The sequence below is a fragment of the Chiroxiphia lanceolata genome, chromosome 10 (genome assembly GCF_009829145.1).
Source record: "Chiroxiphia lanceolata isolate bChiLan1 chromosome 10, bChiLan1.pri, whole genome shotgun sequence".
Lineage (NCBI taxonomy): Eukaryota > Metazoa > Chordata > Aves > Passeriformes > Pipridae > Chiroxiphia > Chiroxiphia lanceolata.
In genome coordinates, this window is record NC_045646.1 from 23,043,033 (window position 1) to 23,068,065 (window position 25,033).

Here is a 25,033-nt window from a genome sequence, read left to right on the forward strand (position 1 = left end):
AAGTACAATATTTGCTCTTGGAGGGGGATTAATTCTTGAAATCCTGGATGGACGCAACTAGAGATGAGCTTTCAAATCCCCTACAAATTGTCTTCCTTGTTTGTGAAGAGGTCAGTGATTCCCTCTGGTAGAGGCAAAGAAGAACAGGACACGACTGCCTGGGAAAGTCATCTTTCCTTAGGAGTTTAGGAGTCCCCATCGTTGTCTGTGGAAGCTCCTGTGTCACTGGGAACACAGCAAGGTATTTAATGTTATTTGCTTGTTTGTTTATTTGAGTACAGCATGAGTAGCACATCTAGTCAGCAACATATACTGGTCTGGACATGGAAAACCTACTTCATAAAATAGAAACTCTTAAATGTGTACAGTCTGTTTATAACCTCTGCCGTACATTTTTTTTCAGCTTTCCAAGAAGCAAACTATTTCCTTCTTTTTATGGTTTGTTGTCTGCAAATGGGCCTTAGAAACTGTTTCATTCTTGAAGCAGTTTTAAAATGGGAAAGCAAGCAGGAAAATAGAATGGGAGCAAATGGTGAGGACAGTCCTACACCAGCAGGCCAGGGGTGTGTCTAACAGTGTCTAACCCCTCACTGGTGGGATGGGGAGAAGTGTAAGGACAGGACAGTGCAGCATCGTCCTTTCCTCGTGCTGCTCCTCAGCTTCAGCATCTTACAGGAGTAAGGTTGCACCTGAATCACCCTGTCCAACAGCTGCCAAAAGCCTGTTCCCTGTGACTGTGTCCAGTCCTATGATCCAACTCATATTGGTGATTTCCAGAGCCTTCCTGAATCTTTTGTTAACTGGGGAAGAGCTCCACCTTATTTTGAATTTGCTGTCTGATCATTAACTGGATGCTATTTCATGACATAACAAAATGAAAAACTAATCTCTCTGCTTTGTACCACTTAGGTTTTCTGGACTTCTCACTCTGGATATCTCTTGTGCCCTTGTGGTCTCCCCTTTCTCTTCTGTTTTTTTTCCCCCCCTTCTCTTTTTTTTTTTTTTACCCCTTCCTTTCCTCCCTGCCTTTTTTTCTCCTCCTGAAGAATTTTATTCTGTCTGTTGTTGTCCTTTGGGTGCAAGCTGTTCCCTACCCCTGATTATAACTGTAACCTGTCTGGGCAGGTAGCTGGACTGTTCTATTCTTAAAGTCCATTCTGGTTTGAGTTCAGTGATACCCTGCACGTGATGGGTTGCACTGGGTTGAGAAAAATGCAGTAGGGCAGATGTGTTCTCATTTTGGGTTCAGTCTGACTCCTTATCAACACAAACCACCTTTGTAGCTCCTAGACTGAGCCTTAGCCAACATTTGGGTATGTGTGGAGCTCTGAAATGGCAAACTATACATAGGAGTACAGTGCTTTACCCACAAGGTATGATTCTGCTTTTGTCTCATCCACCTGTTTTCCCCAGGCATCTTTCCCAGGACATTTTGGGGCAGAAAACCTTCATTCACCCACAGTCACATCCCCATCTTTAACTGTCAGCTGCCCTGAGGCTCAAAAGCCAGGGATGGATGGGAAGAATGCTGGTTCTCCACAACAACAAGTTGTCTTCAAAAAAAGCACCCGTGACAAAGCTGTGAGTACCCTAAGAAGGGGTTTATTTAGGTATGAGTTTCACCTGTAGTGAGACTGGAGACTAAATAGAAAACTCTTTCCTGTCGCCTTCATTTTATCCTGAAGAAGAACCATGAACCGTAATTAGCACTAAGTTTGAGGAGATGATGTAAACAATTCTTAGGGCAAACTTCTAATGTTATAATAATACAAGAGGAAGGCAGCTCACCTCACCCCCCTCCTGGGTTGTACTCCTGCTGGTAGATGTTTAAAACATCTTTCCAACCTGATGGCACCAAAAATCTTTGAATCTACAGTTCTTGGTCCCATGCACAAGTATTTGTGTTGTACTTTTGGGAGCTGGTCTAGATCAGGTCTTCAGTTCTGATGTCCGGAAGCATGTGGATAATCCTGGTGAGTCCAGGTGGATAATCCTATGGGGATTGCATGTTTGCTGGAAAAAAATAATTACTCCATTTAAAATGGAATTGCCCTGATCTCTGCAAGATTTACAGCTCTCTGATGCGTGTGTGTCCCCCTTCCCTCCACACACAATCACAAACATTCTGTAGTTCAACCGTGGTCATCTCCTCCCCACAGCTGACAATCTACCTGGGAAAGCGGGACTTCATTGACAATATTGGGAACGTGGAGCCTGTGGGTAAGTCCACAGGGAAAAATGTGCTGCCCTTCCTGCTCTCTCAGCCCTGATTAACCTCTGTTAATCGTTATTTTTTAACTCCCTTTCAGATGGTGTTGTATTGGTGGATCCTGCTCTTATCAAGGGGAAAAAAGGTTTGAGGTTTTATGCAATGTGTGTTTCAGAAATTGTTGTCTTTTGAACTGAGATGCCGAGATAGAACCTTTTTATTGTTCTGAGGCTACAAATGGTTTTCCTGCTCAGCATAACGTAAATTGTTACGTGTGGTGTGAATACTCGCTGGGTTATGCAAATGTTGGGATGAGTTTCCACGTCTCTAGTGCAGGAGCATTCCAGGTCCCACCCTGGCTGCACTGTTACCCTGCTGCAGGCCTGACTTGCCCTGTGCTTGTCCCCAGTGTACGTGTCCCTCACCTGTGCTTTCCGGTACGGCCAGGAGGACATCGATGTGATGGGCCTCACCTTCCGACGGGACCTGTTCTTCTCCAGGCTCCAAGTGTTCCCTCCTGCTGACAAGCCAGAGCCTCTCACTCACTTGCAGGAATCTCTGCTAAAGAAGCTGGGGAAAAATGCTTATCCCTTTTTCTTTACAGTGAGTATCTCAGAATAGCCTCTGACTCTTCTCCTTGTCTGTTCTTACCAGGCTGTTGAGGCCCAGTGATGGACCGAAAGTGGGAATTAATAGTGAATTCACATTCTGCCAATTCCAGTTTTGAATGACAGGAGGTGTACAAATGTTTTGGTTTTTTTTTTTTCTTCTTGCCATCCTAAGAAGTAAAGTGCAAGATGATCCTAACTGCACAATGATCACTGCACTGGGAAAAGTGCCTTCTTTGAAATGGCAAGGGAATACGCAATGGCTTTGTGCTAGCAACAGCCCCACATACCTATGCCTTCCCGTTCCTGAGGGGCTGGAATACTTTACACCATTGCCTCAGCACCCAATCCCTTTGCTTTAAAACCCTTATGGATCAAATAAGCAGATGAAAAGCTCTTTAGCAGATGTTGTCAACAAATAGCAGCTCCCTGCCAAACTGATTCTGACAGAATATGCTTCCAGTACTGTCGGTGACAGGTCTGCCTCAGCATTCCCTGGGAGGATCCAGGTTGTTCCTAGGCTTTTTTTACATTTTTTTTTCCCCCTATCTTGACTGTTAAAGTATTTTTGGAAGAGACGGACTTGTCACACAAGACAAGTGTACCAGCTAGAATTCCAAAGGGTTACTGCATGACAGGGATTGTCTACGGAATTGCTTTTGTGAGGAATAAATTACCTAGAATATCTGTGTAATATTGCTTTGGGGTATTTTCTCTTCTTCCTCCCACAGTTTCCAGATTACCTGCCTTGCTCAGTCTGTCTGCAGCCTGCACCTCGTGATGTTGATAAGGTGAGACCAATGGGACACTTCTGCTTATCATGGCTGGGGAAAGTCAGATGGAAAAAAGTCACATGAAGATATTTGTCCAGCTTGAGAGTAGGAGAAGGTGATACTGGATTTTACTGTGCTGTGCCACAGATGTCAAGAACCTGACTTAAGGGCTACAAGTGTATGTCACAGATTTGGAATCGAAGTCCTCAAAATAACAAAGGGAATCCAGACAAATAGCAGCAAGACTACAAAATGTGCAATGCTGTAGCTTCCTTAAGATTACAACATGATTTGTTGGTTGGTTGCACATAAAATGGTTGTAACTGTGAGGCTATGTGAAAGGAAAGGAGACAGAGTGCCTAAAATAGATTAATACAGATTGCTATAAATAATATGTGTTAAGACCTGCTCTGAATTAAATGCAGAAAAGGGCTGGTTTGTGCATGTGTGTAAACAAACCAAAGCCCTGGAGTAAAAGTCGTTAAATAATGAGATGTTCTGCAAGGTTTCTGATACCATTTAAAATATTCTTTTTATACTTCACTGGATGCTTCTCTGAACAGCAGAACAGGCAAGGTGCAGAATCCAGTGCAACAAGGATAAGCTGTGTTTTATGTCAGGGAATGATATTCTAGCAAAAATTTCTCTGTAGAGAGTTACTTGGGACTCACGCAGATGTCCCATGATACTATAAACCTGTTAAAGCAAAGGTCAGCTGGGCCTGATCACTCCCACTCCTTAGATGCTGGGAAAGAAGGTATTGGCATTACAAAGCCAATTCAGAAATTCAGTTCAGAAATCCAAGGTGGGCAGGAGAGCCCTGCACACTGGTCAGTCTTATGCTGTGACCTCTACAGCACTGCTCTCACAGAAAGCCTTTCAGGAGGCTGGGAATTAGGCCTCATTTACCAGAAGCATCATGGAACAGGTAGATTCTGCCACCCAGGTTGGCAGGGATCTCTCTTACAGTGGTAGGAGGGCAGAAGAATTTGCAGCTGGCAGGAATCTGCCAATTTCTGGTGTGCAGAAAGATGTTGAAGCATGTGCAGATGCTCCTGGCTTCTGACCCTCATCTCACAACTGTCCTCTCTCTCTCTGGCAGACCTGCGGGGTGGACTTTGAGGTAAAAGCTTTCTCAACAGAGAATGTGGAAGAGAGAATTCATAAGAGGTAACAGAATGTGTGTGTCTGTCTTCAGCTTTGCCCTTAAAGGGGGTGGGTGCTCCAGCGATGCCCCTCGGTTGCTTGTTCAGCTGTGCCCCACTTGTCAGTGGACTTCCTGGGGGTAAACACGTGTGAGTGCAGAACTCCTGCCTCTGCCAAGCACAAGGTACCACCACGTTGTCCTCTGCTGCTTCCCAGGAACTCTGCTCGTCTACTGATCCGTAAGGTGCAGTACGCTCCGGAGGAGCCAGGACCCCAGCCCTGTGCAGAGACCACCTGGCAGTTCTTCATGTCCAGCAAGCCCCTCCAGCTGAAAGCTTGCCTCAGCAAAGAGGTGAGGGAGACACTTGCTCCGGGGCTGTGGACAGCCCAGGGTTGGCAGGCCAGTGTGCATTTTGCTGCCCAAAGCAGCTACTTCATGTGTTGCTGTCTCAGCTCTGACTGACTTGTCCCACCACTCAAGGGCTATAGGGAATGTAATTCCTGTCAGCAGCTGCTGTTAGGGGAGGCTGAAACCCTGTTACCAGACACATTTGAGGCTAAAGAAGTCATTGAAAGAAGGGTCATGAATCATTGGGAAGGGTCATCTTCCCTTATTCAGCCTTTGTGTGATGTAATCTGGGGGAACTAGAGGGGATTAGGGTTTGGGAGAAGTCTCCTGGCTGGATTTCTGAGCATCAAATTCCTTCCAGGTGTACTACCATGGTGAGCCCATTCCAGTCACTGTCACCATCAACAACAGCACGGAGAAAACAGTGAAGAAGATCAAAGTCCAGGGTATGTTTTGACTGCTGCTTAGGATTCTTTGAGCGGAATAGGACTGAAAGAGAGCCAAAATTTAGTGCTTGCAACAGTTTAAGAAAGTGATTAGGGAGTACAGAATTTGTCCCTCCACCCTGTCTGTTACTGTTCCTTTGCTGTTCATCAAGTGAAACATTGCAGCTTTTTTCCTGACTCTTGTGGTTACTTCTGAGTCTTAATTTGAGGCACCAGATTGTTCCACCTAGTAAAGAGAGAGGGTCTGGCACCTGCAGTGGGCAAGCAAGGCAGGTCCTGGGGGGGAAAATCCACCCCTTTTTGGGGAGGGCAATGGGAAGGGCTCCCTGTCAGTGTGATGCTCCTCTTAACTGTGAATGTGCCTCACTCCCATACAGCTCTGCCTGACATTCCAGAAACATGGCAATGAGAGGAACAGCCCCTCTGCCAGCAATGCTGTGATTCCTGAGGAGCTGAGGGCAGGGGCTGAGCTCAGCACTGTGCCTGTGTTTTATTTATGGCACTACATGTTCTCATGCCACAAGCTGCAGAGCTGAGGAAGATGGTCTGAGAGACAAGAGATGAGAAAGAGAACAGAAGGCAGGGAAGGAGTAAAATGGCTGAGGTTCCTACAAAACTCTACAGCAGAAAAAGCCATTTCAGTGCCCATCTTGGATGCACTGTCTAGCGATTCCCAAATATTTTTAGTCTGATATGCCTCTGTTAGGCTTTAAAAGACCTTGTTGGTCCCCAGATTCTCTCCTCATCAGTGTTTCAGTCAGAATTACCTTGGGGGGGGGTTGTGTTAGATTGGAGAATATAAGCCATTTGCTATCACAGGCTCTTGACTGCAGTCTGTGTGATGATGGTGTCTCCTGAATGCAAATGCATGTGCTGTAGGCACACAAGAGACACCAGGACCAGAGATAAAAGCAGTCATGGTTAGAGAAGGAACAGGTAGGTCTTTATAATGGAAAGAGAAGGCTCCCAAGGGAAACCATGGGTAATTGAGTTTCTGTTGTCTCCAAATCAAGGGGAGTGCCTTTCATGGGAGATCGGCCCTGGCCGTTGGTGTGCTGTTGGTCTCTGTCCAGGTCAGGCTGTCAGACCTGGTGGTCCTTTCAGGCTCCAGATGGATGGGTTTTCCTGCTGTCCTTGTCATGTTTCCTGTTCCTGAGACTCAGGGCAGGGGCAGCTGTGTTGCTTCTGGGGCACAGACACGACTGATATTCGCTTTTTCCTTCCTCCCTCAGTGGAGCAGGTTGCCAATGTGGTGCTGTACTCCAGTGACTACTATACCAAAGTGGTGGCTGCTGAGGAAGCACAGTGAGTGAATGCTCTGCTTCTCCCTTCCTGCTCCTTTGCACCCTTTTAATGATCCTCCTTGTGAGTAATGGGGGGTTCTCCTAATTACAGCCTGTCATTGCAGTGCTCTCTCCTCTCTTCCCTCATGTGTGTGCCGCATCCATGCTCTATAGATGCAGCTGGTCTCTTTTTCAGAGAGCCAGCAGGGACCCTGCACGATGTTTCAGGGAATGGGAAGGTTGCAGAAGAGGTTTGAAGAGTAATTGCTTACTAGACAAGCTTAGCAGGGGCTGTGGAAAGTTCCCTGTTGCTGGAAATCTTTAAATAGAGGTGCAGCACTTTTCTGAAAGGTGCTGCTCTTTGAGTGGCAGTCATGGATACTCTAGCTTGACATGGATACTCTTGCTTGAGGCCAGTCTTTTCCACACCATTTCATTTGGTTCTTTTTGGCCTGAGAAAGTCCATGAAAACCTGGAGCCTGTTGGCATTATGGAGAACCACTTGCTTTTTTTCACTGCCTTGGCAGGGCAGCACTGAACTTCACTTTGTGAGGAGGGTTGGGCATACCCAGATACTTTATACTTGTCTGGTGTTTTGCTCTGTAACTTAGGGACATGTTTTCCATTGAGTATTGGTCTTAGCTAGGATTCATTTTGTCCAAATTTGGAGGTCTGCAGCATAGAGGAAATGGCCTCAAGTTGTGCCAGGGGAGGGGTAGATGGGATATTAGGAAAAATGGGTGTGGCACTTGGGGACACGGTTTGGTGGTGGCCATGGCAGTGCTGGGTTAACAGTTGGACTCCATGATCTTAGAGGTCTTTTCCAAACTAAACTAATGTACAATTCTATAGTTTTGACCTACTCTTCTGCCTTAATGTGAAATTAAGCATTTCCTGTAAGTGCCTGTTCTTCTTTGCTGACTATAAAGGGAATTTTACTGACTAGATGAGATGCAGACATATGCATTGCAGGCAACTAAATTGGGTTAAATTCCTCTCCTTTTGGGCAGCTTTGTAATTTCTGTTTTGCAGTTCTCTTGGTTGGGTATGTAACACAAATCAGAGTGTATAATTTCCCTTATTTTCAGGGAAAAGGTGCAGCCCAACAGCAGCCTGACCAAGACACTGACACTTCTGCCCTTGCTTGCAAATAACCGGGAGACGCGGGAAATAGCTCTGGATGGAAAACTAAAGGATGAGGACACCAACCTGGCTTCTAGTACTATGTGAGTGGAGTTTTAAATGGTCCCGGGCAGTGGGTGAGTTATAAAGCAGAGGGGAGGATGGAGGAGACCCTTCTGTCAGGACTTTGTAACTGTATGTCCAGGTGTGAGCAGCATTACTGACCCTGTCACACTCACTCAGGGTGTGTGGTGACAGCTCTGCAGAGCTGGTACCTGTCCCTGAGGCTTGTCTGCTCTACCACCTTCAGGATGTTCCCCTAGTTCTTGCTCCAGGTGTGTGTTGTGCCATGTTGCTGTGCCACCTCACACTGCTGTTTTCTCTGGCAGCATTAAGGATGGAATAGACAAGACAGTGATGGGGATCCTGGTTTCCTACAAGGTCAAAGTGAAGCTCACTGTTCCAGGGTAAGTGTGACACCCTTTCTGCTGTACCTGCCTGGAGTTAAGAGAGGGGAGTGTGTGTCCATCAGTGAGGGTGGGGAGGGAGCAGGACAGTCCACCCCAAGAGAAAGGGCACATGTTGTAGGATGTGAGGCTCCTCCTAAAGCATAAATTTCCTGGAAATCAATCTTGGCCTGTCCAAAGAACTTGACCTGAACCAGAAGGTTTGGATTGCCATCTGTAGGCACCACATGACTGTATGGCTCAAGCAGGAACCTCTGGTTTGCATTGTAACATTTTGTTTCAAAGCCATAACCTATTTTGTGAGAACCGAAGTGAAACTTTGTGTGAGCCTTTATGTTGGCGTTGTTCTTTCAGACCAGAAGGTGAAAACATCTCCCTGAGAGTCATAAATGATGTAGCTCAGGTTCTGTACTAAGCCAGCTTTCTGGGAAAAGCTGATGTTATCAACATGAGCTAGTTCCAGGATATAGTGCAAAAGAGGACAAGGATAATAACTCTCAGTTGATGTTAGCCACTGTTTACATTTGTATTTCATTCATCTGCCCTTCTTTCTAGTATAAAAAAGAATCAGTGATTTGCCTCAAGCCTGATAAAATACCTGCTGCCTTCTGTGGACCTCCAATTGCTCCTTTGGCTCTTGGAAAAGGGGCCATGCCCAACACTTGGTCAGGAGTTCTTAGGCTCTTTCTCCATAGGAATGATATAAAAAATGAAGATTATTTTTTTAAAAACAGGTTTATTTGGATTTTATGCTTTGTGGCAAGCAGAGAACAGTATATGAGGACAGTAATTTCCATAGTCTACAATAAAACAGCATTTGGTAGAGCACCAGAATGGAAAGGCATTAAATATTCTTTGTTTTTCTCCTTGTTTTCTTTTGTAGCATGCTGGGAGACCTCACATCCAGGTAAATGTCATCTTCCTTTTCAGACCATGCAGTCCTAGTTGTTAATTCACCTTTTTACCCTCTTTCCTATTCCCATTCCCACCTCCCTAAAAAAAAATAACTATCCCTTAAGCTGATAGAAGCAAGAAGTTTGTGCATTCAGCTGTGAAAATGAAGCAATTACCAAGATATCTTTGATTTGATGTCCATGCAAATACACTCAGCACATAATAACAAACCCAGTTCATGAACATGGATATGCCTGGGATACTTGTGGAGAAATTGAAGTTTAACTCTCCTTGAGGGGAAAATTATGATTAGAAAATATGAAAGAATGGGTGAAGGTGGAGCTGGGGGCTCGGGCTGGCCTGAACTGGGAAGAGGTCTGGACCAGGCATGAATGGAGCTGTGGGTCTGATGCAGTCTCTCTTCTCCCCCAAGTGAAGTGGGCACAGAGCTGCCATTCCGTCTCATGCACCCCAAACCTGAGGAAAGGAGCCCAGCAGGTCAGTGACACTTGAGTTTTGCCTTTGTTCCTTAACAGACTCCAGTTAGATCTCACCAGGGTAAGGCTTAGAGGGATTTGTGCTTCAGGAAGCCTTTAGAGCCCACAAGGCTCCAATATGGAGCTGCTCTATGTGTGTGTGTGTGTGTGTGTGTGTGTATATATATATATATATATATATATATATATATATATATATATATATCAACCTCAAGGCACAAAATAACAGGCAGAAGGGATGCTAAGATGGGAGAAAATGGAAATGAGTCATGTTACCTTTTCATCTTTCATCTGTGGAATCACAGCTCAAAGGACAGGGGCTTGAGGAAGCACTGCAAGTTAAATCTCATGACTACAGAGTAAAATGTCCCAAATGAAGCTGTCAGCAATTCCCAGCCACATTCCAGGATAAGAAAAAAAAAACATTGGAAAATACCTAACACACGTGAGCATTGTAAAAAGCAAAATACTTTTAAGCAAAGTTAAGAGGTGGTAAAACTACTGATGATTTTGGAGACCCTGTTATCCTGATGTGGCACTGGCCCTGGTGTTTATGATGTGGCCTTTATGTTCAGTGATTAGCCAAGAGGAATGTCTCCTGAGCATCAGAACTGTGCAGGGAAGTGTGGGAACTCTAGAGCAGTGTAAGGAGTAAGCCTTCTCCAGGCATCTTGAGGCTTGGGATCAGATGCCAAAACCACAGGCTGTCAGGAGCATCTGTGTTCTCCTCCCACTTCCTCAGGCTCTGGCTGGCTCTGTTCTCCAGTGGTGAACACCAGAGACAAGGTGCTCACACGAAATCAGAGGCTCCTGTCCAGCTCTGAAGCAGCTCCTGAATACAAACACAGTAGCCTTTCTGTGCTGGGGGTGTTACAGATGAACCATCTTGGCCTGCCCCTGTGTTTGGACAGAGCTGGGGGGCTTCAAACAAAAACCCCATGGCTGCTTCTGTGTTGCTTTTTCTTTCCTTTTTTCTCTTTGGACCCAAATGTACCTAAAGCTGCTGTTTCTAAGAATGTGACCACAGGAAGGTGGTGGCAGAACCTGTGAGAAGAGTTACCCTGAGATAGATGCTCTGTTCTGTACCAGCAGCATTAGAAACATTGAGTCCTTGCTGTGAAGTTGTTGCAGGAATCAAGTGTAAGCGATGAGCAGAGATGCTGGTGATCCACTCTATGCTCTGGGAGTCGGGGTTTGCTAATTATGGATGTGCTAGAGTGGGCAAAGGTAGAATTGTACTCCAGGAAACTCTCATTTTCACTGGGAAAGCTGTGCCAGCACAGCCCCTGAGCACAGACAGAGCATGGTGAGGGGCTGGGATGGCACTGGTGGCCTCAGGAGCAGTGGCTGGTGAGGGCCTGGGGGCAGCTCAGGATGCAAAATCCAGAGCTTTCATGGACACCAAGGGAAGCTTGAAAGCTTCTAACGAGGCTCCTCCAAAGGTGTAGGCAACTGTAAAGAATTTTACATTTTTAAAACGGTGAGAATATTTTTGCATGAGTTTTTTTTGGTGTTAACAATGCCACAACCCCCTTTTTATTACTTTATAATTCTGGGAGAAGCATTTGTAGTACGAGGAAAAATGGGAATCGGGCAGTTTTCCCTTCTAAGATCAATTCAAAGGAGGGCTGAGGTACTCCTTTATAAAGGACACTCAAAAGGATGTGGGCAGAAGACTTTGGAGGGGAAATGGAGAACTGTAATATTTCTCAGATCACTTCCCCCAGCACATCCTCTTACCAGGGGCACGGCCCATGTATTGTTTGCTACATCAAAGTCTTGTAGGGGCTTGCTGTCAGAAGACAGCTATGGTCCATGCATTCTGTACACATGGAAACTGCAGCTTCCTTACAAACTGAAGGAAAAGGCAGGCAGTTTCAGGAGCTATCCCCTGGGAAAGCCCTGCAAATGGTTACCTCGGGAAATAAATGGTTTCTCTTAAAAAAAGATACTTTAACACAACAGAAAACTCCTCTGAATCCTGCATAGCTGACTTGAAAATTGTGCTGGAATGTGGGGTCTGAGCTTATTACAGTGAATAAAATAGCCTCCCAGATGAAGCTGGTAAAGTCAAATCCTTTCCAGCTTTATTGCTGGTAGTTTTCCATGCACTGTGCCTCATCACTTTTCCCAACTGTGAGTTCAGGCTTTTTAATTTTTTATTCTACCACTTTAGCTCATGAGCCCTGAGAAGTACAATGTGTTTCATTAGTAAAACACCATCTAATTTGGAATCAAGCACATCAAGACTTAATTGCGGAGATGGAGCTTCAACAAACAGTGTTTAGACTCTCAAAGGTCCCAAAAGATGGAACTGTTCAGCAGCCTGTGCAGTGGATGTAGGCAGGGGTGCATGCCTAGGGAATTTCGAGATCACTCCTCATCTTCTCTTTCCGTTCCCTTTTGTTTGAAATGATGAGTCAGTAGGAACCAGTTTGCCTATTGCACCTCCCTGCTGTACTTGACTTTGTCTGAAGGCACAGCTGGGAGCAAAGAGTCAAAGGAACCATCTTAGAGAGTCAAAGCTGAAGTGGGACTAAAAACCACCACATATTACGATTTATTCCTTGCAGTGGGGGAATATCCTTTTCTCCAGCCAAGGTGATTTATGGCAGAAGTAAAACATAATGCCTTTAATCATGCAGAGCTGACTTGAGAGTAGAGAACTTCAGAAACACAAGCTTCCCAAGCACATGGTTTAATTTTTTTAGGGCCAAATGGGGTGAGTGTGACCAAGTGCCATGTGTTTTATTCCACGGCAGATTGCTCTGCCCTCTCTGGCTGTCCATGAGAGCTCTGGAGCCTTCATTCCTCAGGGAAAAGCAGGTCCATTGCAGATTGCTTGGTCCTTCTTCCCTGTGCCCGGAGGAGACAGAAAAGGAGAGGCTTGCCACCTTCCCTTTCCTGTGTTTATTTACAGCTTCCTTCTCTCGGACCCCTGGGAGTCTGGGATTTGCATGTTTTATCTGTGCTGGGTTTTTGACTGGGTTTAGACCCATGTGGTCCCTGGGGGGTTATTTTTAGGCGAAGCAGCTCCTGTCACACTGGTAAGTCTGTCCTTTCTGCCTGCTGACAAAAAATGTGTAGGGATCTATTTCTTTTAAAGATAGACTCAAACTGGGCTGTGTCCCTTCATGCTTCCAAGACCTTTCCCGGTCAGCAGTTAGCCCAGAAGCTCCTGCTGGGTTTTCCTCAAGGCTGTGGTCTCAGCGTGAGTTCTTTGGTCTGGGGTTTTCCTGCCCATCTCCTGATGTTTTACATTTTGTGGCCTTATGTCTTAAACCCTGGTCTTTGTTTTGGCTGTTGTTCAACAAATAGTCGTTTATCTGCTCCCTGGTTAAACTTGCACGAAAGGGCTGGTTTCAGGAAACCCAAAAATGCTTTCTCCCTCTAATAGTAAAGCAATACCTTCCCTGTGTTGCTATTGTGACTTCCAGAAAATAGCGAATTTTTAAAGCACTTGAATGTCTTGAAAAATAACAGAAGCTACCTTTTTTTTTCCCTCTCCCATAAAGTTAAGAGAGGTTAAGCAAGCTTATAATGAAAATTACTGTATGCCACAACTTTAACTGTATGGAATCATTTCTGTGGCTGCATAATGAAAGCCCACAGAAAACCCTGCAGAGAGTATGATGGCATTTCTGCAGCCGCATCAATCCCCCTCCCATCCCAACCCTCAAAACAATTGCTGGAATGTTAATTAAAAAAAAAACAAAAGTCTACCCATTTTCTGGGAATTTTTCAATTTTATAGTATTAAATAAGGCACTGGACAGCAAGAGGACTCTGGAGCAGGCCTCTTGCAAGGGTGCCAGTGTGGCACGTGGGAGGCAGTGCCACAGCCTGAGGGTGAAGTAGTGCATCTTTGAATGTAAACTTGAGCCTTCTGAGCTATATAATAAGCATTACTCTGCTGCCACACCATGTATTGATTCAGTAATCATTTATCTCCCAGTGAAGTATGTGCCCAAGTGAAACAAAACCTATTTTCCCCTTCAATCCATTTTGCAAAATTGGTTTCAAATTACATTGGTGGGATCTCGCTCAGCTTCACCCACATCACTGACACCACTGTTCCCATAGTAATGAGTGTACCTCAGAGAGCAGACTCTTTAACAAATAAAAATTGGAGGAAAAATGAAATGTGAATGATGTGTTGGAAATTTTAGAAGTTCTAAAAGTTTAACTCCATTGCAATCAAGCATACATGCCCTGAGACTTTCCAGACTTCATCTTGGCTTCTGAGAGTAGAGGAAACCATCTGTGTCTGGATAGATACCATCAGGACTGTCTTTGCATGATCCATCCTTTGAGGCATTCTGAGGCATTTTGGCTGGAGCAGCCCCATTTGGCACACTTTTGATGCTGACTTTTCCAGCAGTGCTTTTCACCACTCACCCTTGATTTCAGTGTGTGCTGTGGATATGAATTCTCCAGGTAATGAGTTCTCCAGTTGCTGAGGCATCCCAGATCCCCAATGACTTCTGTAGAACGAGGTGGGCTTTGCTCCCTGACTCAAACCCAGGACAAGTAAGCCACTGAAGTGACTGCAACTTGCTAAAGATAAAGTAACTGTGAGAACAAAAAAATCCCTGCAAATACAGTCTGTTCTGCTTATTTTAGACTGTGCTGAAACAGCTTCCAGGGAATCCTGCTAGCAAGCAGCATTTGTTAGTGTGGTTAGCAAAGATCCCATTAAAGAAACACAGATGCCAAAGGTCTTGGGGCTATTTTTAGGGAAAGATGAAATCAGGAGTGTTGCCTCAAGGGCATAACCTATCTAATGAGAGACCACGAGGCCTTTTTTTACTCTGACCTCTGATTTTAGTCCCCTCATGTTTATTGAACAAGAGCATGTCTTCTCTTCAGCTGACTCCTTCAGTCACAGTGACAGAGCAGTTAAAGCTGACACCTTGTCACACAGGCCCTGTCAGCTCGGAGTCCAAGTGTGTGCCCAGATGTCTCCCCCAGCTGTGACCACAAGCAAGCATAGATGGGAGAATCTGTCTTGGTTTCTCAGCCCTTCTGATGGCTTGGACAATGTTGCTGGAGTGCTTTTCCATTTGGGAGATCAAGTTTTGCTTCATCAGGTGCATGTATGCACATTTTGAGAGTTTCTGGAATTCTCCTTATACTGCTGCAAATCCTACTGCTTGTCACTGCTTTGACTTGTCAGTCTATACATCTTTGCATTAAATATTTTGCAAATGTTTCAGCATCTGCTGTTCTAACTACCTGGTATGTCTTTTTTCCTCCCTTGCTGCATGTGGCTGACTGCAGGGAAGGATGGGTAAGTTTCTTTTAGTATTTCACATTCTGGCTGCACTTGTGCTTTGACTCTTTTGAAAGCTTCTCAAAATTGTCCAAAAATCCCCAGCTTAAAATCCAAAGTGAGCAAGTTACTGTGGCCTGACAAATGACTGCTCTCAGTTAACCAGCAAGGGCTGACCATGTGAAATTTGATGAAGAGAACATGTTTTGCCTCACAGTTGAGGGAGGGGTATGTTCGTGCTCACCTGATGTTCTGTAGCTCAAAGTCTCAGGAACTTAGTAGATTTGACCATGTGCCTCTATTTTAGTACAGAAGGAATAAGGATGAAAGGTTGCACATTTTATTCCTGGACAAAGCCCCTTTCAGTCTGCAGGCTGTTCAGATAGCTGATAAATATGTAGCTGGAATGGACATGATTCAGTGCTCATGAAAACCTCCTCAGTTTGTGTCCTGACTTGCTCAATCAACTGCTTTTCCTGTTAGCTAGAATAGCACCAGTGCCTGTGGGGATGTGATCCAAATCCCCTTGAAGTCAAAGGAAACATTAGCAGGCTGCTCCAGGCCTCTCTTCTCCCTCCTGTCTGTTGCTTGTAGTCTGCTGGTACAAAACACGGCTGACAGCATTTTCAAACACCTGTGTTTCTTCCATTGCAGTGAAGCAGAGCTGGTATTTGAGGAGTTTGCTCGTCAGCAGCTAAAAAATACACCTGATGAAGAGGACAAGAATTTGCCCTCAACTGATGAGTGACTAAAAGAACAAGCTGCCAGAGGAGCTGCGTAGTCAGACTTCAATTAGGAATTTAGGACCTGAGTTTCTAGTAAACTGCATGTTCTCAGTGCACACGTGGTCATGCAGGGATCAGCCCTGAGATCAGTGGACACAACATCATGGATTTCTACTGCTTATTACAAGCTTCACCTCTGGGAGAATGTGGCAAACACAGCCCCTGGTGCTCACTCGAGCTACCAGAGGAGGATGGGAAGGCTGCCATGTCATGACTTCTGCTTTCAGGGCTGCCTAATAAAAAGGTTTGGTTGCTTTCAGCACTGGTGAGAGTTAAATGAGGGTTTGTGCAGCCTGCCTGGACTTCCTCGGTGTCAGAATCTGTGACTGAAGTGCCAGTGACCCAAACCCCAGCCTGGAAGGCTGGCTTGCAGCCCTGAGTGATTCACTGAAGTTTCTCAGCAGACTATACAAAACTAATTTTATTTCCTTTTGGTTGCTTTTGTGTTTATGCTTTACCACATTCATCCAGTGCATGATTTCAGTGCTTGGACTGTCCCCGTGTGGATAACATCCCCTTTCTGTACCATTAAATGTCCTGCAAGTCGTCTCCCTCAGCAGATATAAGGCTGATACACAGTATTTGCTTTCTAGCATTATGCTGTACAACCACATTGTTAAAGATGAGATAATGTGCACTGCCCAGGAGTTCCTTAACAAAGCTCCCTGTATGCAACCCCAAAGAGAGAACTGCCAGTCCAGGCTGATCCTGTATTTAATAGAGTTTCCTGCAGGCAACACTGCTTCAAAAGAGGGTGCAGGAAAATTAAGGAGGAAATTATGAGGCAGCCTTCCCTGAGGAGCCTTTTCCAAAATGCATCTGCCAGAGGTTGGTTTATGCTCTAAGAAATGAGACTGTATTCTGCAAACTGTTCTCTCTTGTTGATCTGGATATTCACATTATTCATGTAAATGTCTGATCCTTTCCTGAATCTCACTTAGGTTTTAGCTGAAGTGAGTTGCATCAGCTAATTACATTTTGCATGTAAAACAACTGGTGTTTTCTTTTTCTCATTTTTGCTTTAAATCTGCTTTTCAGTGTCCCGAATTTAAATTCTCCTGAAAAGTCTGAATGCAGGGCCTAAATTTATTAATATAAACTTATCTTTCCCACCCTACGTGCCAGAAAATGGAATTAAGAGCATCACACTTATATCTTATTTACTGATGTGCTTGTAACAGAGAGGAAAATGAGGGAGACATTTTTGAGATGCATTTCTGCAGTATCATTCTATATACAGACCTCGTTTTCTGAGCAGAGGCTGGTTTGTCTTTTGTTACCGACACCATCGTGGTTACAAGCCCAACTTTTACAGGTGGTACAAAGGCTTTAACCAAACATCTTTACGTGGGGCTTCCAGCACAAAGAGCTTGGGTTAAAAGTAAAGCTTTCTCCTGTTTTGCTTTTGTAAGCTGCTCTTGCTGGAAGCAGTGAACGAAGACCACGGCTGTCCTCAGGGTTCCATCAGTGCTCTCCCTGATCCACCTGTCCCTGGCTGAGTTCAGGGTTCCTGATCCACCTGTCCCTGGCTGAGTTCAGGGTTCCTGATCCACCTGTCCCTCCCTGAGTTCAGGGTTCCTGATCCACCTGTCCCCCACCATGTCTGTTATCACAGCTGTCTCATAGGAGCTGAAATTGCAGGAGGCAATGGTTTGCTCTGCTCTTTCTGAGCATTGAGTGCTTTGCTGCTAAAGAAACCTGTGGCCATTTCAGGTGTTTGTGGTCAGTATGATTTCAGTGTGATTTTGGGTTTGGGGGACGGTCAGGCATTTGCAGCTGGATGTCCGGGGAGGCTTTTCCCCGATATTTTTATTACTGATTTCTTGGTGGCTGGAAAAGAACACACAGAAGATACAGTAAGGTTGAACAAATTGCTGGTTGTGAATATGGTGGTCTCAGAGAGCTGGTGTTTAGAAAATCCTTTGAAGATGCCAAAAGAAGGAGGGGGAACAGTCTTCCAGTTTTGCTTCAAACCGCAGCTTCCTCCACAGAGGTGATTCCTTCAGTGTTCCTGGCTACTGGACCTGTAAGTACAGGACTAGCAAACTCAGAGATCTGATTAATTTTCTTTCTTTTTTTTTTTTTTCTTCTTATATGTCAGCCTTGTGAGGGGCCTCTGTCACTACCTCAAATTCAGCTGTGGTGGTGACTTCTGTAAGCTGAGTGTGACAAAATCACAGTGCACTCTGCTGTGCAATGGTGGAGTCGAAATGATTATTAAATCTGTTCTTTTGACTGGGCTTGGGAAAGCACTTTCTGACACTGTCTAGCTCATGCTGGACGTTTGCTCAGAGAGCAACGAGGGCTTTCTGCTGGTTCCTGCAGCTCCCTGTCCTGCGGGACAGGCTGGACTTCTGTTCTCCTGCCCTTCGGCCAGCAGATGCTGACTTCTGTCAGCAGAAAAAGGTCTCTAGGTGGAACTGTTTTCCTTTTATCTTCCCTTTCTTCTAGTTGTGGTGTTATGTTGATCTTCTGCCGAGTCAGACCTGCTACTCCTTTGCACAGCTGGGGGAGCAATCCAATTTCTTGACTCCGTTTGCAGGGAACCTGCCAGCTCCAGGAGGAGGATGAGCTCTGGGAGCCGTGGCATCCCTGGAACCGCTGTGTTCGAACACAGCTTGTATCAAACACGGCACGGGACGGGTTTGGTGCCATGTGCCTTCCCCACGTGCAATTCTGTGAGATCCCAGCTGGAACACGGGGCCCGTGGGGAACGGAGGGGGTGCCGCTGCCCCGGGACGTGGGGCGGGGGGGGCAGCGCCCCCAAAGTGCCTTCTGGGCAGGGGGTCGGCTCGGTAGGTCGAGCCTGGGGAGGAGGGTGTACCCCCAGGACCTTGTTAAATCCTGGGAACAAGGGCAGTGCTTTGGAAGGGGCTGTCCGGGGAGGTGGTGGAGTCACCGTCCCTGGAAGTGTCCAGGGAACGACTGGACGTGGCACTCAGTGCTCTGGGTTGGGTGACGAGGTTGGGACCGGTCACAGGTTGTACTCGGCGATCTCAGAGGTCTTTTCCAACCTGGAATAGTTCTGTGATTCTGTGATTCTGTGCTGGAGCAGCCACAGGAATGAGGACCGAGGTCCGAGCTGCCGGGCTCGCCCCAGCAGGGCGGGCTGCGCTGAGCGCCTTTGCGCTGGCCCCGGGGAGACACGGGGGTGCTGGGACCTGCCGGGGGTGCGAGCGGTGCCCGGGCTGTTCTCGGGGGGGCCGAGCCCGGTGCGAGCGGTGCTCGGGCTGTTCGCGGGCGGCCGAGCCCGTCCCGTGAGGGCGGTCGGGCCCCCCGTCCCCCCCGCCGCCGGCAGGGGGCGCTGTGGCGGCGGGCGGGCGGTGCAGTGCGCGCGGCGGGCGGGGGGGGCGCGGGTCGCGCCGCCGGTCCTGCAGCATGGCGGCGGCGGGGGCCGGGGCTGCGCAGCCCCAGCCCGGGACGGGCGCCGCCGCCAGCGCCGCGCCCGAGGAGTCGTCGGACAGCGAGCCGGAGCAGGAGCCCGGCTCCCCGCAGAAGCTCATCCGCAAAGTCTCGACGTCCGGGCAGATCCGCCAGAAGGTGCGTGCGGCGGGTGGGGGCCGCGGGCAGGGCCTCGGGCTCCCGGCAACGCTGCGGCCGGTGCTGCCTCCGCGTCTCGCTCGGTGCCGCCGCCGCCTCCCCGTCTCTCCCGGCACGGTCCGCGCTGCCGCCATCCCGGGCCACCGCTCTGGGAGTCGCCAGAGACGTCCCCCAAGCCTCCCCCTGCGGTCCGCCACGGAACCCCTTGAGCCCGTCCCTCAGGGAGCTGCCGCCGATCCCCCCCACACCCCGCTTCTCTCCTCCCACAACGACCCCTCAGGGACTTGCCGGCGGCCACCTCACACCCCTTAAACCGCCCCTCAGGATCTGCCGCCGACTCCCCCAAACCGCCCCTCGGGGACCTGCCAGCGACCGCCTCACATTCCCCCAAACCGCCCCTCAGGGGCTCGGCCATTTCCCCCTCACCCGTTGCTGGGAAGGTCTTTAATTGTAAAGGGGTTGTGTTAAAGGGTTTTATTTATCCCCACGTTTTCGGTGACACCCCCAACCGCCCCTCAGGGATCTGCCGGCGACCCCCAACCCACACCTCAGAGACCCTCTGAAAACAGCCCCCACACTTTCCATGGACTTGTGAACCCTAAAATGCCTCTTAGGGATCCTCATAACGAACACTTTCTCAAGTGCTCGTTAACAGCTGCCCCCTAAATGCCCTTCAGCATCTGCCAGTGCCCCCCAGACTGCCCTCAGGGGCTCCTGCAGTTGCCCCCGACCACCTGGCTGGTTGCCATCCCCAAAGTGCCTCTCTGAGCCTCCCCGGTTCCCCTGCCCAGTAGCCCAGCTTAGGCCACCCTCTTCCCAGTGCCCAGGTTCAGACCTGCCCGGGAGCTTTTCTATTCCGACAGTGATCAGTGTGCCCAGGCTCAGCAGGACGCTGCCTTACCTCTTTCCTTCCTTACTCTCTTCTCCTGTACTATTTTCTTGGAGTCGTAGAAGTCAAATTTGGGCTCCCTAGTGCTGCACCATGGTATGAACTCTTAACGACATCCTGTCTCTTCCCACACCATGAGGCTGCATCTCCCCTTTTCTCCCCATGTCACAGTTGCCAGGGGCTCCCTCCTCACCTTCCTGAGAACCCCTGCACATCCAAGCCATGGCTTCCTGTCACATTGTGCCATTATCACTTTCCAGCACCCCACTCCTGTGGTCCTGTTGGACTTGGCATAAGTCACAGGCTCATAGTTTGAGCTCTGCTCTGGAAGGTGCAGCCCTTGCTGTTATTCCCTACAATCAGTGTGTTCTTCCCTCAACATCTTCCCATCCTTTTTGTGGTTGCAGCCCAATTTTCTGCATCTTATACTGTGCTTTTACCTTTCTGTAGCCATGTAGTGATGCTTAGCTTTCTGTCTGGTCAAACAGGGATCTTAGAGCTGGTTACTCTTTGTTCCCAGCTTTTTCTGTCCTGCTTTGCCTTCCAGGTAAGGTAACAGTCCTTTCCACCGGGATTCCTTTGGCCCAGTCATATTTTACCCCTCTGTTTCTTGTTCTGGAACGATAACACCATTTTTAGGGGCAGTACCAGCATTCTGCAACTACAACCACAGCTGTAGTTCCTCTGTATTGTTACTGTAAGAGAAGATGCGAAGATTTCCTTCAGCCTTAGGCTGGGAACCACCCATAGGGAGTTTCCCTTTTCTGTACTATTTTTATTATAGCAGCATGATTTTTCTTTGTAGCCATTAAGCTCCTGTGTAACTCTTGGACTGTTATGTGATGTGTTTCTGCTTAGAAATACGAGGTTAGTGACTGTGCCATCACGTGCCTTGTGATCACCTTGTCTCTGCAGCGTGGGCAGGCGCGGTGCAGCCGTGGGGATGCAAAGGCTCGCTCAGCACTGGTGCTGCAGCTCAGTGTTGCTTCTCTGGTATTCGTGGCAAAGGAGAGTAAATGTCTCTGCGTGATGCAGTATCTGAAGCGTTATTCAGAGGGATCTTTTTCCTGCTGGCTGGTTTGCCCTGCTTTCAGACACAGAGCCTGTCATCGTTTTACTGCTCATTGTTGTTTTGCCACATGGGTCCTGGTTCTGCAGCCCCCCTGGCAAAGTGTGGCCGTAGGGGGGGACACGACAGGGCTACTGCCCTGTGTGCAGCGTGCTGCTGGCACTGCCACTGGCTTCTTGGGGCGAGGCACTGCAGGTCTGGGCTGTGAGATTGTTCTTTTGGCCAGCCTAGGAAACCCTGGAGCCCTCTAAACTGGTTGATGTTCTGTATCAAGCAGATTTCAGCTGTACTGTAGCACCAGGTGACCTGAGCCAGTCTGTTCTTCTGCTGAGAAAAAAGATAAGACTTTTGAGATCTTTTCCTGCATGCAGAGTGCCAAATATTAAGAATTCATCTTGCTGGAGATCGGATGAACCTGGTGATTCTTGACAGGGCTTGTGGCAGGGGTCTCGTGGAAAGGGAGGAAGGATGCTCTAGTCTGTCTACATGGTGGTATTTGTCACGAGACACAAAGACTTTCTCAGTAGAGTGAGAACTCTTGCTTCCAACAGGATGTTAGAGATGCTAAGATGAAAGGTGCACTGGATTGTATTTTTGTTTGAATATAGCAGAACACGTCTCCCTGTCCCTACTTAATAATTTTCCCTGTTTTACATCACTTCCTGCATCAGCATGGCTGGAAAAAGCTGTTTGCACACACAGCCACTTGTGCATGCAAACATAAACATGGTGACAACAAGGATTATAAACAGATATTGTCTACAGCTATTAAGCCTGCTCTGTGCTAATCTGCAGAAAACCTTTGACTAAACAGGGTCAGATTTTCCATGTAAGTCCAGGTATTATGGTATCAAGGACTGATTTGTTCTGTTGCTTGTTGATGTCTTTTTGTTTCGCCATTGTCCTTTCTACGTGCTGCTGCATGTATACATTTTCCTTGCCTTTGGGGCAAGGAGCAAAGACAACTTTGTGAGTAATCATAGTTTTGATGAGACTTTGAGGAGCTTGCTTCCTGTGTAAGGGCAGACCTAATTCTGAATTTGTTTGATGAATGACAGAGTGCAGACTACTGTAAGCTGCAGAAGCTGTTGGACAGGTCTCTCAGTGACAGTGAGGGATGAAGGCAGACTTTTACTGCGGCCTGAGGATATAAATCTCTTCTGACCACATCTTTTGCTGCAGTTATCTTAGGATTATGCCTGTAAGTGCAGCTAAATCGCCATGGAAGTTTACTGTTATCACAGCTTGAGTGCAAAGTCTGCTGTGGCCATGGAATTCCTCAGAATTTACTTGTTTGTCACAGTTGCAAACACTTTGAAGGTGTGTTTTCCTTCCACTGGTCCTGCCATCTGTTTTCCTAAGAAATGCTTTAAAATAAAGCTGCTTGCCTGCAAGACCATAAAATGTCATTGAACTTGCTTCTGAGCCCACAGGTTGCTCATCTGTGTTTGGCTGAAGTAGGTTGGTGTGGTAGTAGTGGGGCAAATGAAATTGTTTGGATGTTTTGGGACTGAGAGCTTGGTGTGCAGGGTCTGAAGGCAAATCACAGCTAACATCTCTTTAGCTGAAAAATCTGTTCCTTGTTAGAGAGAGGGCAGAAGGAGGAGTGGAAGGCTGAGTGTGCTTGTTTGCTTTTAACTAGAAAGAATTTTTGAGGCAGAGAGGAAGGTATAAGGGAAGCACGTTTAGCAGTCTTTTAATGATTATTATTCTGGGTAAAGAAGAAAACCTCATAGGATCAGGTATAGCAGGTGGTGTGGCTGCCCTTGTCTCAACTGGCAGAGAATCAGAGGCTGTGTAACATGTTTGATCTGTCATTTTTAGACCTGTCAGGCTTGTACCAGCATCCACCTTCAGTGTGCTGCTTTTAGCCCCTCTCTGTTGGTGCAACTGCAGAAACTGTTGGTGGGCTGAGGTGCAGTGTCTTTGAATGGATGGGAATTAGGAAGGAGATTAAATAAACTAAGAGAGACAACAGCAGGATCTTTCTCCCACCTCCTGAGCAGAGCTGAGGCCTCAGCTGGAACCAGCTGGAGTGGTAATGTCATCTCATTGTCACTTGGCATGGAGGGAGGCACAGGAACATCCAGAGTGGTCCCGGGAGCTGAGGGTGTGAAATGGAGGAGCACAGCACCTTGAACGAGCTCTGACAGTGAAAGGTGCTTCTTCCTTTGGACCTGACCTTTCATTGCCAGTGTCACATCACAACCCTGGGAGAGCAGGAGGGTGGATGGACAGGCCACCTTCCCGTTTCTTTCATCAGTTCTGTGGGATGTCAGTATGCTGAGCTCTCAGTTTGTTTACCAGACTGGATTTCAGCAGCGTCCTTGGGTGGCATCAGGAGGACTTCTTGTTTAGACTAGTTCAATCTAAGTTCTGTTTACTTTCACAAGCTATTTCTCTCTAATATTTTCATTTTTATAACCATTTATCATTGCCTTGAACTTCTAAAGACAAGTTTGCAGTATATATTTCATCAGAGTTGCAAACAGAGTGAGCAGCTATCCAGACTGTCTGGGATATTGGAAGCTGTCTAGCTCCAGTAGCAGAGATATGTCAAGTTAATTTATACTATGAAAAGCAGGATAAATTAACTGGTACTGAGCATTGTGCTGTGGTGGACAGACTGTTCAGTGTCTGAAATAGCACGTTTCTGATCTCTGTGCTGCGTACCAGGTACAGATGATGCCTTTTGTGCTATGGGAAGTTGTGATTCCCTCTCTGATCAGCAGCTTTGAGGTCTCAGAGCCACCCTGCAGCAAAAAAAAAAATTGGGAGGAAGCAAAATGTTTCTCCTCGGTTTTGTGCAACTTTCCAGAGTAGACTGAGCCCTCAAACACATGGTGGGCAGCGTGGGCAGCTGAAGAAAACTCATTTTGTTTCTTCTTGTATTGCCTATTAGATAAAATGTCTGTTCTGTAGGTAAAGAAGTGTTATTTTTATTTCTGGAGGGCAAATGTTTAAAGGTTTTCTGAAATGAGATTAGACTGAGGAAATTGGAGAAGTTTATTAGTTTGAAATACAAGTATTGAAAGAAGTATTATGATAAGAAGAAAAGTATTTCAGCAAAGAGACATTATAAAACAGATGAGGAAGGTTTTTTCAGGAATTTATGGCTTAATTCATATTCTGTCTGTGGCATCTTCCACTAAAACATATTAAAATGTCTGTCTGGTTTTGGTTTACTGCCTTCTAAGAGTATCTGAAAGAGGACACTTTAGGAGCTTCGTGTGTCATACATGGTGGTGGCTCATGCTTTAATCCAGGTAGAAACTGTGAACTTTTCACTTAAAGAGAGGGAATTGTTGCAAAAGACAGGTTTTTGTGATTGAACAGGAACTGAACATCTCGGGTACAGGTTTTGAGGACATGAATTTTCTCGGATTAGCAGCATGAACAGCCTAGTTTGTTCTCTGAGCACTGAGGACAGAAGTGGGGTCGTAGGCTGAACGAATGTTTCTGCCCCTTGACTCAGTCTCCACTCAGTTTGCTCTGCTCTTCAGGCTCATCTGCTCTGACAAAATTGGGAAGCTTCCCAGCACTGTGTTTCCACTGGTGTACTGCAAGTTTGCCTCGCTGCTGGAGAGTTTTGGATTCTGTATGAAAGCAACAGCTGTTACTTCCTTCTTAAAAAAAAAAAAAAAAACCAACCCAAACTAAAAAATCCCACCACACAACAAAATAA

General features: G+C 46.8%; 2 protein-coding genes across 10 annotated transcripts in view; both read left to right on the forward strand.

Annotated features, from left to right (window-relative positions):
• Window positions 1-128: 128 nt before the first annotated feature.
• SAG (S-antigen visual arrestin) lies at window positions 129-16,800 on the forward strand. 4 transcript variants are annotated; one of them, XM_032697510.1, is made up of 16 exons: window positions 129-241; window positions 1,414-1,581; window positions 2,160-2,220; window positions 2,310-2,354; window positions 2,619-2,812; window positions 3,549-3,608; window positions 4,693-4,760; window positions 4,953-5,088; window positions 5,447-5,531; window positions 6,764-6,836; window positions 7,903-8,040; window positions 8,326-8,403; window positions 9,287-9,310; window positions 9,731-9,795; window positions 15,074-15,083; window positions 15,720-16,800. In XM_032697510.1, the coding sequence occupies exons 2-16, from the start codon at window positions 1,513-1,515 to the stop codon at window positions 15,811-15,813; spliced, it is 1,200 nt and encodes a 399-aa protein (XP_032553401.1). In that variant the 5' UTR covers window positions 129-241; window positions 1,414-1,512; the 3' UTR covers window positions 15,814-16,800. The 4 variants fall into 4 exon arrangements, with proteins under 4 accessions (XP_032553401.1, XP_032553403.1, XP_032553402.1 ...); XM_032697512.1 differs by lacking the exon at window positions 15,074-15,083 and adding an exon at window positions 12,557-12,620 and having other exon boundaries at window positions 15,720-15,778; XM_032697511.1 differs by lacking the exon at window positions 15,074-15,083.
• A 2,442-nt stretch (window positions 16,801-19,242) lies between these two features.
• DGKD (diacylglycerol kinase delta) overlaps window positions 19,243-25,033 on the forward strand; it is a 60,386-nt gene continuing 54,595 nt past the window's right edge. For 5 of the 6 annotated variants that reach the window (XR_004358737.1, XR_004358738.1, XM_032697327.1 and 2 more), the window contains exon 1: window positions 19,243-19,390. The gene's annotated coding sequence lies outside the window, so the exon portion shown is untranslated. The remainder of the gene's footprint in view (window positions 19,391-25,033) is intronic. The other variant, XM_032697331.1, reaches the window with a different exon arrangement.